The 21160-nt window shown below is 47.9% G+C and overlaps 1 protein-coding gene across 5 annotated transcripts in view; it reads left to right on the plus strand.

The window, feature by feature from the left end:
- NINL (ninein like) overlaps positions 1-21160 on the plus strand; it is a 1017292-nt gene that overhangs the window by 288299 nt on the left and 707833 nt on the right. For all 5 annotated transcript variants that reach the window (XM_069607820.1, XM_069607817.1, XM_069607819.1 and 2 more), the window contains exon 3: positions 5105-5201. In XM_069607820.1, the coding sequence (XP_069463921.1) occupies positions 5105-5201 (97 nt within the window). The remainder of the gene's footprint in view (positions 1-5104; positions 5202-21160) is intronic.

A 21160-nucleotide genomic window follows, 5' to 3' on the forward strand; every position in this document is an offset into this window, starting at 1 on the left:
ACCTTCCGCCACACCCCCATGTCACCCAGGTGAAGCCGCTTGTTCAGGAGGATTCCAACCCCACCTTTCTGCGTGTAAGGGGTATCCCCCGCCAATGCTGGAGCCCCTGATCCCCACACATACACTCCCCCTGGGCCGTGATTGCCTCTCCTCCACCTGTGTACCTGTAACGCTCACCTGATTCCCGCAGAGGCGCCGGTCTTGACTGGGTGAATGCCGTATCTTCAAAGGTGATGTGTAACACACGGTTGGCTCTTTGGGCTGGACCTCTGTGCACTGTATGTCTGACTCGAAGAGTAAGATGTCTGCAGGTAGAAAATATGGGATTAATGAACTGGGGTTATTGGGTGCCTCTCTCCTCTTCCCTTTCTCTTCTCCTGTAGAACCCCAAAGGTTAACGCCCTCACCTTAGGTAAGTGAACGCCGAGCTCTCCATCTGCCTCGGGGCAGGGTGCCGTAACCAGTTTCTTCACTGGATAAGGGTGCAGGCCTCTTGACCTCAGAGGACTGCTGTCCGTCGTTAACTGCACGAACGGTAAGTTCTGGGCACTTCAAATGTCTTAAAAGTCTTTTGTAATGATATCTCTTGTTTTGCAGGGTTCCGGCGATGGCGGATGGCGGGCTGATGAGAGTTGAGGATCGAACCCGTGTGAGGAATAGAAGCGCCTGGAAGCACGTAAGTAAGCGCTTGTAGCCTGCTTCACGATACGCATTAACTGTCCCTTTTATCTTGCAGGTACAAGTTCGGAGCTTTAGAGAAGCTGAAGGGTGCTGGAATACCCACTGGATTCGGCGTGGGAAGGAGTAATGGCACGTGAGTAATAAAGTTGCCCAATGTCTTTAAACGCACCTTCTTTTGTCTTTCAGATGCGGGATGCAGCGCCGAAGGCCTCCGGAGCGTGCGAAGAGCTGGTAAGCTTTTGTCTTTCAGATGCCGGAATGCAGTGCGAAGACCTCCGGAGCATGCGAAGAGTAGGTAAGCCTTTGTCTTTCAGATGCCGGAATGCAGCGCGAGGCGTTGGTGACAGCCGATGGACCAGGTAAGAGATGCGCTGCCACTGAAGACCGTAGTGCTAACCTGTTCTTTCTTTGTCTTTACAGGTGCTGCTGAAGACTGGATTCCAGGATGGTAAGCCTTTGTTCCCTTAGGCCCAGGATCAGAAGCAGAAGACACGATGAGCGTTCTGCTGCAGAGAATGCAGAATAACGCAAAGCAAGATTCATCCATCGGGTGTGGTTTAAATAGCCTCCTGTAGTGCTTAGGTGTCTCCTTCCACAGCCTCGCCTAGGTGAGAAAAGAGTTCCTGCTTTCCAGAAGAGTTCCAGTGTTCTGAACCTAGGGAGTGGCTCCTGCCCCACCCAACAGGAAAAGTAGTCCCAAACAGAAGAGGATCAGGGGCTCAACTGGCAGGTAAGTCCACCCAAGCATTATGAGCCCGGCGCTTCCAGCGCTGGGACTGGGCATCTTTATGAGCCTGGTGCCACTGGCGCCAGGACAGGGTCCAAAAGGTCCCAATTGGGACTGGCTGGCACTCGGAACCGGGGTTATGGGTCTGCTTCCAAGGGAGTCGGGCAAGTCCTGATCTTTTGGAAGCAGAGATCATGACAGTACCACTCTTCGCTGACTCATTGTTGTGGCAGGCGGCCGGGTCCCGGCACACAGCGTTCACAGACGAACACTGCAGGCTTGCTGCTGTCTCTCTAGCTCCCTCGCTACAACGTCTCTGCTGGGAGGTCATGCCCACTCCTACTTGTCCGCTCTTCTTCGCCTCGGGCCTCTGCTCATAGTCCAACCTTCCTCTCGACCGCCCCTCTCCTCGTTGCGCCTGTCTCCCTCTCCGGTCTTGTTGATGCAGATGCGGCTGTATGACCCAAACATTGGTCACGCACGGGTACCCTTGAACCTCGCTGCTGTAATCCCACCGGGGGCGACCTTCAATTATGGAAGGGAGAAGGCTCCAATGTCAGCCACTGGACAGTTGACGGCGGAGCACTGCTTTACGCGGCCATCACAGTCCTATTTTGATGAGCACCCTTAGTTTAGTTTTAGCTTGGGAGCTTCCCTAGTTGTAATAGGGCCAGTAAAGGGTTTTCCTTAGTTTAAATACCCGTCCTGTAGTAAAAGTATGTGTTCTGGTCGGAGTCTTTCTTCTCGTATGCCACAACTCCCAGAACCTCTGGAGGAGCCTTCAGACCCTTTTACTCTGGGCAACTCCAGCTTGTGTGTCTCTATCCTATGAAACTCAATTTAACCATGTTAAGCTCCAACTCCTGTTCTCAGAGTATAAGCTTCTCCATTTTCAACTCCTAGTCCTCAGTGGTTGACCTAGAAACATGAGAAGACCCCTCTTCTTCCTCTGCATTTTCAAAAGTGGCAGTAACTACAAGCCTGTTGCTACTGCTGGGACCTGTCCCAGCATTCACTGCATCACTACTAAGTGGTAAAGGCACAATCCTAGATTCCTGATGATATAATTATTTATGTACAAGATCCACCTTTAAACTAGAGGATAGCAATCCTCTACCTAGATATAACTTTTTTCAAACTGTCTACTTTGAGAGCAGCAAGAGTAGTCATAGTAAATGTTTCCATATCTAATAAGAGTAGGTAACTATGTGAATAGAATTATAGTACTACACCAGTGAACAACACTGGGGTACCCAAGACCTCATCCTCACTGCTGAGCACCAACTTGTTAAGATGGATTTCTAGAATCTGGCCTGGTATCATTTGCTTCACGCCATGTAAGGTGTGCAGTTCCTGGCAGCAGTCCGTTATCCAATGTGTTCCTACTGAGAGATCATTGCAGTATGTGTTATGTTTTCTTTGACAGTTTGACAGTATAATCGCACTGTGTAAGTATAATGTTAGGGGGTCTTTCAGACTTGGTGGTGCGCACGCAGCACCTGGATAGAGTATCCAGGTCTCATTGTCATGGTACCAGAGACCGTTTTTCTCCAGTGCTCTGTACCACATCTAAAATTAAAACCTGAAGTTCTGATTTTGTTGTGTAAAGATGTGTGATGAGGCCAGAGGAGGCTGAGATATATCAGAGCCAATTAACTACAAATCCCCTAGGCCTATGCTAAGCAGGAAGAGTATATGGATGATGTCATAAGTGAGGGGAGGGCCATAGCTGTGGGAAAGACATCTGAGAGCTCCAATGAGAGATAAAGAGATGGCCTAAGAAGGTGCTTTACTTTAATACTGGACGTTTTTTGTTGTTGTTTTTCTTTAGCCTGCCGAGAAGGGTGAGGAGGAAAAGGCTACCTCGGAGGAGGAAATCGTATATGAATGGGCCTACTGAGTCAGAGGGGCCATGAAGGTTAAGTCAAGATACGCTCCTGTTCAGCATCTTGTGAAGTTGTCATAGTTAACTATAGTTTGCAGCAAAGATTCAGCGGAGAATCGAGAGAGAGGGATAGAGACTCCGTGTGGGGAGAGGGCCGCTCTATCTGCTAACGGAGTCCCGTAGTTTGGCCCGGCTCGCTGAGGGAGAAGGGGAAGAGGAGCAGAGACAAGCCCCACCTCTGCGGAGGAGGAGTCCGTTTGCCGAAGACAGCTGAAGCCAGGAGATCAGCTGTGAGGTCGATCAGCTGGGAGGACACCGCGGAGCAGTGTCGAGGCCCCCACCTTTGCGGAGGAGGAGCCAAGGAGTCAGCCCGACGGCCTGACGAAGACCGTGAAGCCGCATTGAAACCGCCACCGCTGCGGAGGAGGAGTCAGTCAGTGCTACGACGGCTGAGGCCGTATGATCAGCTGTGCGTCTGCACCGGCACAGGCTGAATGAAACAGCGATGACGGAAGGCCCAGGCAGCTAACGCTGTCTCTGGAGGAGGTACAGTGATAGGGTAACCCCCTATTGCAGAGCAGAGGCTCCCTCCCACGGCCGAGTAGCAGGAGAAGAGCCCCTGACATGAAATGAGGTGAGGAGAAGGCGGTTGGGACAATCTGGTACGACGTCAGGAGAGGCGGCAGAAAAGTTAAGACATTGATAATGAAAAAAGACAGTGCCCTAGCCATATTGTTACGAGGCCACAAGGGGGTCAAGGGAACTGTAAAGAGAAAGAAAGTTATAGGAGAGGCCACGTGTGAATACGGAGGAGGTCAATCAGCATAGAAGATATGCACAGGAAGTTATAAGGGCACTACTCTTCTCATTAAAAGCTTATGGTCAAGAGAAGCAGAAAGACTGATCCAGGAAAGTAGGAGTCACCAGAGTCAAGAGCAACCCAGTCGTTCAGCAATATTGTTTGTTCCCATGTTACAAGGGAAAAGGAAATAAGAAACAATTAAAACAAAGTTCAACCTCACATTTGTCTATTGTGTAGTCTATTCCCACTCGCTTTATAACAAGATGGTACTCACTTTCTTCACTCTACCGAGAGATCTTTCTCTGGGCAGTGTGAAGTCTTGCCTCCCATTGGTCCAGTGTAGCATATACAGTGAAAGCCCAGCTTCAGATGTTTTTTCTGCATCATAAATGACTCTTGCTGTTTGAGAAGGCGTACACGTCAGCAGACTGGTTTAAAACTGTATAGCATTAACAAGAATTCGGGCAAAAGAAGCAGGACGTATAATCCTCATGCCATGTTTATTTGATGTCAGCTTCGCAAAGGATCTCTAGTAGAGACAGTGGGCCTCATTACGAGTCCGGCGGTAACCCTGCCGGTGCTTCCGGTGGGATGCCGCTGGACTCATTCTACCGGCAACTAGCTTCCCAGTGCCACGGGACATTACAAGTCCCGGCAGACCGGGATGCTGGGTGCCGGATAAAGTTACTCCCCATTCCCATAGGACTCCATGGGAATGAGTTCATGGAAGCATCGGCACCGTTGCTAATGGTGCAGATGCTCCTGTGATGAGTCTGCCTACCGGGGCCGCTGCGCCCGGCAGGCAAACCCATAGTGTGGCGTTCAAGAAACAAGGGTGCCAGTGAGCTTACCAGCACCCTTGTTTCCGGACCGCCACACTCATAATGAAGCCCAGTGTGTGGAAAGTACAGCAGGAAACACAGTTGCTACAATGAAATATTTTGGAAGATTGTGCACAACTCTACAGTCAGTCTTGTTACATCCTGTCTCGTTTTTTACTTTTCTGCAGGTTAATTTTGAGGAGTTCAAGGAAGGCTTTGTTGCAGTGCTGTCACGCACAATTGACCTCAGTATTTCTGAAGACGAGAGCAGCTATCTACAGCCAGGTGAGTTGGTACTCTCCACTTCTCTTTGGGCTGAACATGTGTCCCGCCTTTTTGTCTTGGTTACGAAGACCAAAAGGCACAGCCTTGGGTTGGGGTATATAATATTGACGCATATTCATAATTAGTACTCTGAGGGTCTGCGAACTATCATTTACTGCCTGCTTCCTTTAGCTATTTCGATCATCGGCTGCATGTCCAGCTCCGCCAATGTTTACTTGCTCCTTTTCAAACTATGTTTTAAGCAATACCAAAGGTCAGATAGTGGAAAAATACAACCATCTATGTTCCAAGAGCTACAGTCTTATTTTTCAATTCTTCTTGCTTTACCCAAAATCAAGGGTTCTTTTTGGTTTAAGGGAGTTGGTTGAATGAAGACTGAAAACCATGCATTTTTTAAAATGGGAAAATGCATGTGTATAGGAACCGTGCACGGCTTGCACCATTTAAAAGCACATTACATACTCAAATTCATCAAACCTGGACCGATGATTGAATATTTAGTGATTGCATTACAGAAATTACATATTTGCAATTAAATACAGCAGTATTTACACAATGGAATATCCCCACAGTGCAAATCTTATGTTTTCCGAACCCCTTCAAAGAGACATAAAAGGAGATTTTGATGTTGACTTCTCTAAAATCACATCACTACTTTTCCTCTGTGGGCCTTTTTAATCATCAACACAGTGACTCCTGGGTAAGTCCTCATGACCCTTTTCAGTAATGTATCTTACGTTTTTGGGGGAGACACATCACTTCCTGATGGTGCTTTAAATAGTTTTCTTTCTTTCTTGAGCATTTAAACATTTTATCTGTATCCATTCTACCTTTCCAGAAGTAAGAAAAAGGACAAAGCATTAATGCGAATTTTTATTTTATTTTTTTTTTTAAAATTTGGTTTTATTAGTTTTAACAAAGGAACAAACAAGATGGAATACATGTTACGTGTTTCACCATAGTAAGCATATGTTTGCAGAACAAGGAAGATATATTTGTTGTTAAAAGAAGAACAAGCATGGTTATGCAGCATATGTTACATTGGGTACCTCAGAGTATATCCATCTTAGTCTAATGAACCCTACCCTCCCCCCTCCCCCCTCCCTTTCTTGATTGAGCACACATCCATTGAAGTTTGTGAAGGCATGGGGATTTCCAAAGTGTTTTATTCAGAGGTCCATTGCGTGGTCGGTCAGGTGCTTCTTATTGCAGAGTCTCTTCCATTGTTTTCTGTCGAGTGTTGCCTTTTCATCAGGGTCCGATAGATTCCTCCGCTTGGAGCCCAGAGTCTATTATGAGATATTTATTTTTGAAGTCCATCCATAGAGCTTCGCATTGGGCGGCTTTGCCGTGCAGGGAGGCGGTTATTGTCTCCATTAAATAGATGTTTGTGGCTAGGGCGATCCATTCCCTCTTACCGGGTGACGTTGGTGATTTCCATTTAATCACTAAGAGGGCCCTGGCTGCGAGCAGTAAATAGGGGGTCAAGCCTTTCACTCTGGTCCATTCATCTTCATCTTTTTCGAGGCCAAACAGTATTAGGTAGGGATCGGGGTCTCTTTGGATACCTTCTATTTCTTTAATCCACCCCAGGACCTCGTTCCAGAATACTTTGATGTGTTGGCAGCCCCACCACATGTGCCAGTAATTGGCTATTTCTCCGCATTCCCTCCAACATGTTGGACTCATTGTTTGGGACATTTTGGAAAGTCTAAGGGGGTCGTATTGCCATCTGTGTAGCAGTTTGATGGCATGAAGCTTGTATTGACTTGATATGGACGTTTTGGAGGCTGCCTTACACATTGTTTCCCATAGGTTGGAATGCATTTCTTCCCCAAAGTCTTTTTCCCATCTCTTCCGCAGGGGTTCCGTTGAACCGTTTCCCGCCGCTATTAATTCTTGGTACATTGCGGATATGAGGCCTTTCATCTCGGATTTAGAGTCCAGGATTTTCTCAAATGGGGTGAGATCTCTGTTTAGTTTGTCTCTCCATTCTGCCTTCGTTAAGACCCCTTTCAGTTGGATGTACTGGAATGTAGATAGGGTGCCTATACCCAGCGCTTCCGTTAGATCTGGTAAAGTGATAAACGCGTCTTTTTTCTGTAGCTGTCCTACTCTCTCCAGGCCTGCCTCGTACCATGTTTGGAATCTGCCCACATCAGGTATATGGTTGTTTATGCCAGGCGACCATAAGTGGCTGAGCGGGGATGGCCAGGTGGTGATTTTGCGCATTTCTTTGCCTATGCGCCAAATACTCCATATAGTGCTTAGGATAGGGTGGCCCTTGATTTTCCGTTGAACCCTTTTGTGCGGGGTCCAGAGCCATTCCGATACTGTGGCAGGAGACAGATAATGATTGTCCATTTGGACCCATTGGAGGTTAGTATGGTCTCTAAGATGTGGGATCAGGACACGCAGCTGAGCAGCTTTGTAGTAGGTTCTCAGGTCAGGAAGCCCGACTCCTCCCTTGTCCTTGGGGAGCGTTAGTGTGTTGTATGGGATTCTTGGTTTCTTCCCCTGCCATATGAATCTTACCATGATCTTTTTGGTTTCAATAAAAAACTCTTTGGGTATCTCAACCGGTAGCATTTGGAATGGGTACAGGAAACGGGGAAGGCATACCATCTTAACTGCATTGATTCGTCCAAGCCAGGAGATCGTGAGCTTCTCCCATTTTTTGAGGTCGGCTGCGAATCGCTGGAGGAGCGGAGGAAAATTGGCCTTGAAAAGATCGTCCAGGGTTTTGGTGATCTGTATGCCCAGATATTGTAGTGTGGCATGTTCGAGCTTGAGGCCAAACGGGAGGAACTTGGCGTCATTAACTTCTGCGGTTCCCTGAAGGGGGAACAAAATGGACTTGGTCCTATTTACCTTAAACCCAGCGAATTGGCCATATTCATCCATTAATTTGAGGGCATGAGGGATGGACTCTGTGGGGTTAGTTATGTGGAGGAGAATGTCATCTGCATAGAGGGCGGCTTTGTACTCTGTTGGCCCTAGTCGCATCCCCTCTATCAAAGGGTCCGCTCTCATCTTTTGTGCCAGGGGTTCTAGTGAGAGTGCAAACAGAATTGCGGAGAGGGGGCATCCCTGTCTAGTCCCGCGATGCAGTTCGAACCACCTGGAGTATTCCCCGTTAACGAATATCGCTGCCATGGGGGATGTGTATAATGCTCGTATTCCCTTTCTAGTTCTCGGGCCTATTCCCACTTTCTGCAGGACCGCTCCCAGAAAATCCCACTCCACCCTATCAAAGGCCTTCTCGGCATCAATCGATAGTAGGACAGGGTCGCCAGGGAGGTCATGGGCCGTGTGGATGAGGTGTAGTGTTTTGCGCATAGAATCAGCTCCCTGTCTCCCCAGTATAAACCCGACCTGGTCCGGGTGGATCAGGCGGGGCATTAGCGTTTCCAGTCTGGCAGCTATTACCCGAGCATAGATTTTGGCGTCGAGATTGAGGAGGGAAATGGGACGGTATGATCCACAGCACTTGGGGTCTCTCCCTTCCTTGGGGATCACTGTTATAAGTGCTCTTTTAAAGGAGGCTGGAGCCACACCTGTTTCTATGATTTCATTAAATAGTTCCGTTAGGAAGGGTGTTAGTTGGTTGCTGAAGGTTTTATAAAACCCAGCAGTGTAACCATCCTCCCCTGGGGACTTGCCGAGCGTTAACCTTTTAATTGCATCATGGATCTCCTGTTCACTAATGGGGGAGTCGAGGAGCTCGGTGTCAGCATGCGTTATTGTAGGCATAGTGATCGGGGATAAGTAAGCGGTTATGTCTAACTGGCCAGGGGTTATTTCGGAGGTGTAGAGTTTCTCATAAAAATTGGCAAAGGATTCCGGGATAGTCTGGGGGGTCTGGGAAAGGGGGACAGAGTCATCCAGTATTTTAGTCACCCTGCGCTCTGTCCTTTGTTCTCTGAGCCTGGCAGCTAATAGAGCATCGGCCTTGTCTCCTTTTTCGTAAAATTTCTGTTTTAAAAACTGCAGTTTGCGTACTACTTGGTCGCGCTCTAACAGCCTAAGTTCTTCCCTTTTCTGTTGGGCTATTTTCATTCTGTCTGGGTCTACCTCTGGGTCTTCCCTTATCTCACCCTCCAATTGACATATTTCGGTCCGTAGCCTATGTTCTATAATCTTCCGCTCCCTTTTTTTGGAGGACCCCTCTCGGATCAGAATGCCTCTCCATGTGGCCTTCCCTGCCTCCCATACCATTTGTTTGGAGACCTCCCCATTATTATTTATTTTAAAATATTCGTCAATTTCGGTCTCCATGGTGGTTTTGAAGACCTGATCTTTCCAAAGAGACTCGTTACATCGCCACTTTCCTCCGTTGACAGGTAGGTCCGCCCAATTGATATCGGTCAGAACCATGTCGTGGTCGGACCAGGTTATTGGGACTATGTCGGATTGCTGTGTCGTAGTTGTGAGAGCACTTGAGAGATATATATAGTCAATCCGTGTAAATGTGTGGTGGGGGTTTGAGTAGAAGGTATATCCGCTTTCGGTGGGGTGCATGAGTCTCCACACGTCCTTCATGTCGTACAGAGCCATCATTGCAGCCAATTCGGTGGGCTCCCTCTTGTTTTGTTGTCTCGCTTCAGGTCTGCCTGGCTTCCAATCCTTGTGCGGGTCAGCCCATTGATTAAAGTCTCCTCCCAGGATGATATGCCCTGTGGCTTCTAGCATTATTTTAGGGATCGTTTTCTCAAGGAATGCAACCTGACCAGTGTTGGGTGCATATACGGTGGCAATAGTCACCTGAGATTTTGCTATTTTGCCCGTTATGAGCAGGGCACGGCCCCCGACGTCGGACCATGTTTTATCCACTTCAAAGTTGATTCCTTTCTTGAGTAGGATTCCAACACCGCCTCTTCTGAGTGGGCCCGAACCCCAAAACTCGAGGCCTCCTCGCTTCCCCAGGATGCTCCGCTCCTCGCCCCTAGCATACTTGGTCTCCTGCAGGAGGAGTATGTCAATATTGGATCTACGAAATTCCCTGAGGACCAAGGATCTTTTAGTCGGGGAGTTCAAGCCTTTCACATTGATAGTCCCGACCCTGAGTGAGTCTCTCACCATGTGTTCATCAGATGTCGCCATTGTTGGGTGCTTTTAGAGGATCGCTCACTTCAGGTGGCCAGACCGGTGTTTGATTCTTCCATCCCATGCCTTTGGTGGTAAAGCAAATTCGTTCAGATGTTGGTGCTACTGTTCTCAAGTTCCTCTTTTCCCTTCCCCCCCTTCCCCCCCTCTCCCTGAGTTGATGGTGTTCAAGTGAACCCAAGAACTGAAAGTGTGCCATTTTAGGCGCTTTGACGGCGTCCAATTCGGACTTGGTGGAAATGTTCAGTCCAGTATTGGACCACCAGTGGAGACCGTTACATCACGGTCCGATTCGGATATACTACCATAACATACCATTGAGCCCCCTTATCCCCCAGTCCCCCCACCCCCCATCATACTTTAATTCAACAATAACATTAAGAAAAGGGGAAACAAAGGTGTAACGATACGTGTGCACTCCGGCTCTTTTCTTCCGAAGCTCATTTCCCTCCCACTTCAGGAGGGGGTTTTGCGGCCGAGCGTCGTCGTCCAGCAAGTGAGCTCCTCCCTCTGTGACGATGGATGATCGTTTCCGAACATTTGCAGGCGTGGGTTGCAGTCAGTTAGCCTGCAAGGTTCTTGAGATTCTCTTTCATTTTCCATTTTCGGGCGTATTGTTTGGTCGCATGAATTTCCTTGATCCTTTCACTCTTTTTCTTCTACTTCTAGGACCCTGAAGTTCCCATTGCATTACCGCTTGTTCATGCCCGTCCCTTTCACCTCCTCTAGGGGCCGTTCCGAGGATGTCCGCAATGCAGTCCTTGATCTCTTGCTCTGAACGAAGGACAATCTTCGAGCTACCGTGTTCAAATGTGAGGGAGAAAGGATATCCCCACCTGTATCTTATGCCCTGTTCCTTGAGCCACTTCGTCAGGGGGCTGCAGAGGCGCCTCAGTGCCAGTGTAAGTGAGGATAGGTCCTGGAAGATGGTGATTTGCGCACCTCCCAGTGTAAGCGAGTCCCCGGATCTGGCCTTCATCAGGATCCTGTTCCTGTCCTGATACCGATGAAACCTTGCTAGGACAGAGCGTGGTCCACCAGGGGGCCCACCAGCCCTGTGTATCCGCTCCGTTTTAGGTTCATCTATCTCCTCGTCTGCCATTAAGATCTTTATGATGTTGTGTATTGTGGTTTTGAGTGAGTCCTCCGTTTCCCCCTCGGATTCCGGAATTCCGAAAAAGCGGAGGTTGCTCCTTCTCTCTCTGTTTTCCAAATCATCCATTTTGAGGCGTATCTCCTCTTCCCTTCGTTCAATGTTACGGATCCTCATGTCCATTTGGACTTCAAGGGTGTCAATCGAGGCCTGATTGTTCTCCACACCTTCTAACCTTTCCTCGAAATTGTCCATTCTCTGGGTGATCTTGTCGATTTTACCGCCTAGGTTGGCTCCGAGTGACTTTATCTCACTTAGCAATGCAGCAATGTCCCCTTTGGTGGCAGCGGCTCCCGCTTCCGCGGCGTCTGTTGACATTGTTGCTTTCTGTCGAGGATTCGGGGAGGATGGGGCGTAGGTGTATTTGGCGAGCCTACTTTTTGCGCTCATGGGGTGGATCCCAGATCAGAGGAGGCACACGCCCCGTAGTCGGGGGCCTTACCCTCTTTGTCGGAGCGTGGGTGCCCACCTAGGAGGTTGAAAGTCCAAGGCACAGAGGACAATCCACTTTGTTGGTATTCCACGAGGCGAGCGCTGGGCGTGGTGTATCCGGCAACGTCTTGGGTGGGAGTATCCCCCAAAAGAGTGTCTTCGTCTGATTTGGGTGCTTGTTGCAGGGTTAATAGCAGATGAAGGCTGGTGGAGGTAACGGTGCAATAAGGGTGACAGCCCTTGACGGCGCTTCTGGGTGTTTCGTGGTGTGGCAGGAATCAAGGGAAAGCGTTGGGGAGGGTCATATGCTCATTGATGGCCTTGATGCCCAGTGTCTTATAGGTGGGGTATCCATTCAATCGTGGGTATGTGGGGCCCCAATGATTGAGGCCTATGTGTTTTGTTGTCTCCTTTCCTCTCCCCTCTCCCCTTTCCTTTATTTGGGGGGATTGCGCTGTTTCCACACAGTCAGGTGAGTGTTGAGGGGTGGATGGGTCCGTGGGCGGATCTCTTCTTCGTTCCGCGTACTCCTCCCCGAGCGTGAGTCTCTGGCGGGTGTCTGGAGCCGTGATACGCGGTTCCTCGAGGAGAGGAGAGGCGGCGCGTAGCTCCAGCTTCCCGCGACCGCTGGGGTGAAGGGGGGCACGGGGTGATCACTGTTCACAGGGGGTGTTGGGAGGGGGGGGGGGACGGCCGCGTACCTTTCTCCCTTAGGCGGGCTCGCCCCGTGACCCAGTGGTCGCCTCCTTCAGCGCGGGCACCCGTGGCGTCGGCGTCTCCGCTGGCCCCTCCCGGGTAGAAAGCTGCTGTCTCAGGGGGATAGGCAGAGGAGGCTCCACCAGTCCCGGAGGTCCGAGGCCTGCCACTCGTTGCTGCCCAGGGTACTGGAGCGCCGCGGGGCCGTCACACGTCGCACGCGTTGAAAGGCACTTATCTCAGCCTTCCGAGCTCCGTTTTGGATCGGATTTTTTGCCGGCATGGGGGGGTGATCCTCCGACTACTGCTCCACTATTTTGTTCGTGGGGGGGGGTCCCAAGGAGGGGGCTCAATCCGCCTTATGGACCTACGGTGTCGGAGCTCACACAGACGGAGGATCCATCCGTGCGCCCCCTGGTGGCCAGTATCTTTATTTTATTTTAAAGGGTAAAACTGGTTTGGTAGCACACCCCAATCCTAGCTCACTCCACATAGTTAAACCCGTTGCTAACTTCTCAGATGAAGGTTTGTAGTGAGATTCCCCAGGCGCAAGCCAAGGCTTTCTGCAGCAACCCCAGAGGCAGAGTCTGAAGTGGGACTCCACAGTCTCAATCCTTGTGCCGCCTTTGCACAGATGCAGATTTGAAGTGAGACTCTGCAGTCTTAATCCTTCTGTTAGCCTCTCACAGGTTGAGCATTTTTTGTGGCCCCCGACAGTGTCAAGGTTTCCACCAGCCCATTCACATGTTCCGGTCCAGAGGGGAGATTCTGCGGTCTCACGCCTTACTCCAGCCTGGCTTGGGCTTCAGCTTCAGGGGTGCAGGCAGACTCTGAAATCTCAACACCGTCTTAGGTAGGCTCCCAACTCAGAACTCCCTTTGTCTCTCCCCAGCTCATCATTTATAGGAGATTGGTCAAGGAGGGTCCCCATTATTACAAGGGATTCATGTTGTGCACACCATATTGATGATAGGGGAGATGGCAGTTAACTGGGGAAGTGTTTAGAATGTATACATATTAAACCTTCACGCACGTAGAAAGATACAATATTAAAACTGCAAATGCAACACAAACACAATCCACGTAATGGGGTGCTTTGCTCCACGGTTAGCTGTTGCATATGTATTCTAAGTAGAAGGGACATTCTTCACGGAAAGGAGTTGTTGCCTAGTAAGGTCAGTGTACGAATAGGACAAGGTTGACAGTCCTGCAAAGGAGCAGATGTTCTCTCACTCTTTGTATTAACATTTTTAGAGGGAGTTAGTCATTTGTTTGGTGATGAAAAAAACATGAGGCAGAGGCCATTGTCCGGGGTTTAAGTTCTTTTCCAGGTCGTTTGAGGCTGTATGTGGCTGCATAAATTACCTCTTTTAGAGGCACAGGAGTCTGGGGAATTGAGATCGCAATCAGTAGTTCAAACAAAATCTGGTTTATGCAGACCTTGCTCGATTTGCTAAAATACATAAGCAGACCATGTGCAATCACACTTAAAGTTAAAGGCCTTAGGCCACTTATTGCTAGCAATGAATTAGGTTTTCAATACCAATGTTTGACCATGTGCTGATGTCATGACCTACTACGGACGAATCCCAAGAAGAGGTGTGTTTTGAATATGATCTAAATATGAAGATGACGTCACGATAAGAGTGGCCAATGAAAATGGAAGAATTGGGGAAAAGATGGGGTTTCTTTTAAGAGGTTTTGCCAATCATATTTGGGGGGTGGATGGTAATAAAGTATCTGTGAGTTTTCAATTGTTGCAAAAAGTATCTAAGATGCCAACTGATTGTTGAGGCTTGGTTTAGTTTGGTCCTGCAACACCATCTAACTGCTCCAAAGAGCTTTGTAAAATTATCTTGCTATATGTACAACCGTGTACCTGTTTCTTAAGTGGTGGGCCTGTTTTGGCTTAAGGTGATTAAAGGCCCTTCCCCACACATTTGTAGTGCCCCCTGACAGAATCCATTGCATTCCTCAGCCATGTGTTCTTTTGGCTGCCTGTTTTTCAGTTTTCATTCATCTTCTCAAGGGGAAGAGGAGTCCATTCTCATTTGGGGTAATGAGTCTGTTGCACTTGCTCCAGACGGAGTCTCATCAGTTGGGCCCATGTGCATTGCAGTAGTTGTATTATGAGTGTTACTTTACTTTGGACTGCACCTCTGAATCCACAATCCATGCCTGGTTTTCCGACGTGTCTTCTGGATGCTGGTCTTCACATTCTCCATAAGAATAGAAAGAGTCCTGGCCTTGACGGAGGCTGATAGGCATTGGGTCACAGAAAAGGGCACCAACTAGCATACATGGTTTCAGACATGCCGAGGGCAGGGGTCCCCTTTGTTAGGTTAGATTTTAATTTCTATGTCAAATCACCTTCAGAAGTGAGACCCTGTAGCACTTACTTTTTGCTGGACTTGTTGATTCTTTTTCTGTTACTGAGGGAGTGGGAACGTTTTTCCCCACTCACCCTTTCTATTACTTTTTGTTTTATGGGTGTTATTTGTTTGTGGACTTGCCATAGTTTTTTTTAATCTATACTTTCCTATATCATTTGGGCATCTACATTTTATTATTGCAGTACACATCACTGTCTGTGCAGTGTTGCTGGGTTGCCCCTAGGGCTTCCCTTTTTGTTTTCTCTTGACTTACCTTGCAGAACACATGCTCTCAAGGGTAGAGAGGGACTTTCACCCCCTCTACATGTTATATGGTGACCAGCACACCCCACCTTATGTGGAGTGCTGGGGGAGATGCATCGTATCCCCTTTCTCACTGCTCCTATAACATTTCTGTTACAGTGACAAGCTTACTATTAGAACTCTGGGAGTGGACATACTTTACTGAATTTTTTGTAAGTTTTACTCCCAGGCTGTCATTGCAGCCGTGGTAATGCACAGAAGGGTCACCATTCTGCTAGAATGGTGGCTTCTTTATTTTTTCACCATTTTTAGTGTGCTTGTCCTTTCTTGGTCCTTCTGTTGTCCTGGGTGGGGGAGGTCCTGGTTGTAATTTTGTCTTCAGTGGAAGCCCTTTGTATAGCCCGCCGAGGCTTCAGAGGGTCTGTGAAGGCAGAATGTGAGGGAGGAGTCTGAAACTCCACTCTCCTTTGTCTTCTGGTGTGCCTGATAGAATCCACTCTACACTGGGAGGGGTTCGCTGTACTGATTGGACAGCCACCTGCCACTTTCTGTAAACTTCAGGGAGAGTTTGCAGAGGTTATGTGTGGGTTCCTGTATATCTGTTTTGGATCTGGAAGCTGAAGATGAGTCGTCAACTGGAGCTGAATTCGATTAAGAGAAGGCTGCTGTAGCTACTTCCAGCGACCGCAGAGGCCTGCTGTGTAAACGCTGCCTGTGCTGACCCCTTCTTTGATGCAACGGAGGTGTACCAGAGATGACTCCGACACAGAGACTGGTGGGACCAATCAGTGTTGAGGAGACCTGCATTTCGAGCCATCCCATGACGAGCTGTGACCTCCTGAGCTGCAAGCCACCAATACCTTGGAACCTCGAGCCGGACTGCTGTGCAACGTTTTTTCCGAAGAAGAAATCTCCCTGAAAGGTTGGTGGACTCCTGCTGGACCACCAGAGGCATGATTGCACTCCTTGAAGACCCCTCAACAGAGTGCTGGACTAAGATAACGAGGCAAATCCGATCAGCGACAACCGTCCTTCATTTGGTACCTTGGGCACCATAATCACAGAGCCGTGAGAAGCACTAAAGATTCCTTTGTTGGGAGGCTTTTCTGTCGAATGCTGCTACAAGGTCCCATCCAGTGTCTGTTCTTTTGTCACCACCACCAAGAATCCAGGGACTGGGTCCTGTGCTGCTGCAAGCTCTTCTTCAATGCTGTGGTACTGTGTGGTTTGGGGTAAATACTTAACTAAAGTCTTGTGTTGCTCCTGTGTGGCTAGGGTGGTGATTCGTGTTTTTGGAAGTTCTCCCGGCCTAATGATGGAACGCAGCTAGGGAGCCTTCTATGAAGGCCCTGAACACTTCTACTAACTCTAAAGATCGGATACTTGTTAGATGAGAAACCCTCTGGAACTACTTTCCTACACGTCTGCCTCATCCTGACCTGCCTAAAGCTGGCTCCGGACCACCAGGGTCCTTCTGCCTCTGAGATCACTCATGCCTTAGAATAGGAAAAGACTCCGAAGTATAAGGCCTCTGCAGAGAAATTCTAACAAGTGTTGCAAAGTACTTCCTTTATAAGTGTTAGTGTGTAACTTTAAATTCCTGAAACAGAATAAGTGTTACTAAGTTCTTACCTACCTTTGAGTTGCTTATTGCCCCTCTGAAAAGTATACAAAGTTATTTACTTACCTTTGAAGCATGTCCCCTCTTCTAAAAAGTAAAATGTGTGTGCCTACATATTCCTGAAGTAGAATAAGTGTAGGGGTTTACTACAAATAGGGTTTTACTCACCTTGAATAGCTGCTGCCTTTCTAAATGTGTAACATTAGGTTTTTCTAAGCCTGAACTGCTTACTGCCTTTCTAAAACAAGTCTTACAAAGTTCTTGCTTACCTTACAATTGTGTTCCACTCTTCTGAACAGTAACATTGGTAAAACTATTCCTGCGAGAGGATAGGTTTATGGGTTTATTACCAATAGGGTCCATCTCTCCTTGAATAGCTCCTGCCATTCTAAATGTGTATTCCCGAGTTCTTACTTATCATAGAAGTGCCTTCTGTCCCGCTGAAAAGTATACAAAGTTATTTACTTACCTTAGAATTGCGTTCCACTATTCTGAAAAGTAACATTGGTATAACTACATATTCCTGTAATAGAAATAGTGTAAGAGTTTATTACCAATAGGGTTTTACTCACCTTGAATAGTTTATTGCCATTCTAAATGTGTATCCTGAGTTGTTACTATCCATGAAGTGCATACTGCTCTTCTGAGAAAGTAATTCACAATTCATTGCTTACCTTAGAACTGTGTTCTGAAACGTGATGTTGGTCTGATGTTGCTGTAACTGTTTTATTCCTGGAACTAGGTAAGTGTCATAGTGTACTACCAATAGGGTCTGCTTACCTTGAGTTGCCTTGAGTCAATCTAAAAGTATGCTAATGTGGCTTTACTCCTAATGAATAGCTCACTGCCATTCTAAATGTGTATTACTAAGTTATACTCACCTTGAACTGCATATTGCTATTCTAAATGTGGTGTATGCTTGGGTTTACTTACCATAAGCATAGTGTTGGTTTCTATAATGTGTTTGACTTCTAATAGTACCTACCTCTCTGACGAAGTCTCTTTGCCTGTGTATATACAATAAACCTCAACTTTTACAATCCATCAGTGTATCCGTGTTTCTTTGGACCATATGTATGCTACAAGTTCTTTGTACCTTCCTACAGCCCTCTCTCCCACCTAAGATAATCCTGACTGCTCTTTCCACGCTACCAAATTATGCAGTACAGGTCTATACTAAGAGTTGGAATCAGGGGAGTTGCTAGGTCTGGAAAAGACCCGGGGCTACGCTGATGTCCGAACTGTTGGGACTGGGGGCTAGGTAGCCTTTTGGCTGTAGCTCCTGAGATTCTATCCGGGGCTACAACCAAAAGACCAGGGGCTATAGCCCCCTTAGCCCCCCCCCCAGCAACGCCTCTGGTTGGAGTTTACAGTATTGCCTCTAGGATAGTTGTATAAACCCCGTTGGGTGGACTTTAGCAAAACTGCCCTCCTTAAGCCACCTGGTTTTTCACAGTTTCCATTTAATCTTCTCAAGGGGAAAGGAGTCCATTCTCAATTGGGTAATGAGTCTGTTGGTCTTGCTCCAAGCCGGGTCTTGTCAGTTGGGCCCAGGTGCATTGTGGTAGTTGTATGAGTTTTTTATTGACTTTGTAGTGCACCTCGGACTCCATGATCCAGGCCTGGTTTCTGAGGTGTCTGGTGCATGCTGGTGTTCATATTCTCGGCAAGAATAGAAAAAGTTCTGGCCTTGATAAAGGCTGATAGGCATTGGGTCACAGAAAAGGGCACCAACTAGCATACATGGCGTCAGAGATGCCGAGGTTAGGGGTCTTCTTCAACTCCCCCCTCTGCCCCTTCTCCCTAGATAGTCATACCCATAACCCTGTCACAATTGAAAAAGGAGATCAGAAAGAAGGAGGCTTCTGGAAGGGGCTAGTAGAAACACCAGATATCGGGAGCTGGTCCACCTGAGCCCTGAATCTGGTGAGCATGAGAAGTGCAGAGGTTCGAGCCAGTGGAGGTGAACAGGGAGTGTTATGCTGAAGTGGAGGGGATTGCAGGTGCTACAGAGGTCCCCATAAGCACTAGAAAGTGGTGACCAGTTGAGGAGTGATGACCTGGCATTGGGAAACCGTGCCAGAAACCTGAGACGGGGAAGTGGAGAGAGAAATAGAGGAGCAGACGCACTGAACCTCAAAGAAAAGAGATAAGTGCAGGGACACTTAAAACAGTATGCCGGGAAGGGAACCTGGACAGAGATTCATAATCTGAAAGACTTGTATAATTGCAAGGTAGGAGAACTGGTTATGAGAGTGGAGACTGTCCTTTGTGTTAAATACCCATAGACTTCAATTGGAGCATTATAAATGGTAAAGCATACCAGTAGGGACTAAAAGAGTAGAAAGTTATGTATATTTCCAGTCAGAGGGCGATAGTTGAGATTGACTATTCTGTCCACGGGGATGTGTTAAAAGTGCTACTTCAGCGTCAGATAGGGGGGTCACACCTACCATCTGTGGGAATAAGCAAGAGGGGATTGGGCACCTCCTGGGGTGGGGACAGGAAAAGAACACAACAGGCACACAAACTATCAGTATTCTAGACCTGAGTCAGCAACTACTTTCCCCTCACCAAGACGTACCTCCAGTTTCAAAACTGTTACTGGACAGACCTAGTATTGAGACTGTCTGGTGAAGCCACAGAGAGAAGTTGTGTTCACTATGTGAGAAACCTGATGGTGTCTTACCCGCTAGTCCCCGGGGTCTGTCATTCAGGTGGCCAGGACACGGCCATCGCTATTGGATCCAGTTCCTGGACCAGTGCAGGAGGATCACCTGGATGAGGGGTCCCCTTGGAGTGGAAGTGGGACACCGGATGGTGAGATGCGGTATCCCCTTCCCAATAACCCCATCCTACCAGGTAGGATACCTAGGAACTCAGCCCCCTGACCCGTTTTCCGACAAACACTTTATCACAGACAGTTCACTGTGAGCGACAACGGACTAACAGAGCTGTATACCTGTCATTTCCCAACACCATGGACAGGCAAGGTCAGGCAGTTGGGGATTATTACACACACATCTGACTTTCAACCCACTTCCCCACACGGATTAAATGCTGAGCAGGAAAGCGCACACTGAGAAAGACAAACCACACAAGGAAACAGCAGTTCCAAGATGGCAGTTTAATTCGAGTAGAAAGACAGCGAGACTGGAGAAAGTCACAAGGAGGGAAGTACCTGTGACCTCTAAAGACCATTACTTTCATGATCCTTGGAAAGCAAAATACCAAAGACCAGGAACTAAGGCTGATCAAACCTGCACAGTGTGTCGGAGATAACCAGGGCTCTCCTGCGTCGATAACCAAGGAGGGGAGGAGCGATTGCCGCTGTGGTACTGTCCTTGGCTCCTACAACAAAGTGTGGTCAGAAAAGACAGCTCAGCAGGTGAGTCGGAGAGACTATAGCAGACCGGCTTGTGGTTTGAACCAAGTCGCAAGTGGCAACTTTGTGTTAAGAGAACAGTGTGTGAGACGTTGGCGATGAGCGGCGCAAGTATAATTGGAACTAAAGAAGTAATTAAACTTTGAGATTGAACTTTGTAAGAAAAGATATAGTGCACAGAGTGGTCCGGCGCCACGTGGGCGCTCATTCGAAGGTCTCTGTTAGTGATCCAACTGATGCTGAATGTGAGAAAAGGAATACTGAGTTCGAAGTAGTCATGCAACAGGTCTTGCTAAATCCTGTGCACATTCAAAAAGTCTTCGATAGTTTAAAGTAAATACAAATTGGTCCGAGCCCGGCTGAGGGAGACTAATTGAGTGAATGAAGGGGATCCAGGGTGAACCATGAGCCACTTGCGAAAGAACTCTCGGACCTTAGTAAACAAAGGGATCTGAGCCCAGCTTTGGGGGACCCAAGGGATCTGAGCCCAGAAGAGGGGGATCCATGGCAGAAAAGATAATGTACGTGTTGTTTTGTGTACACCAGGCCCTCTAACTTGCACAAAGCAAAGTGACTTGGACATATGAAGTGCTGAACTGTGAAAATAGAACTGTATCCTCGTGCCGTAGAAACCAGTGTGTGTGCTTGGCTCAAGTGAGCCGCCTTGTCCCGCGCTAAAAAAAATGGCCCAATCATCCCGACTTATTCTTTTGTGAACATTCCTTTCTTTTTCATGAACTTCAACCCACATTATTTGTAAATTAGTAGTAAGGATTGGCATTCGTTTTTTTAGTATAGGCTCTTTTATGTTGACAAGACACTACTAGGACTGCGTTATGTTATTTGATGGTCGTAGCTTGCTCCCATCTGTAGAGTTAGGTTAAGATAGGTGTTTATCTCACCATTGTGAAAATTCAAAAAACACCCTTG

Source organism: Ambystoma mexicanum, chromosome 4q, assembly GCF_040938575.1.
Source record: "Ambystoma mexicanum isolate Mex_15411 chromosome 4q, UKY_AmexF1_1, whole genome shotgun sequence".
Lineage (NCBI taxonomy): Eukaryota > Metazoa > Chordata > Amphibia > Caudata > Ambystomatidae > Ambystoma > Ambystoma mexicanum.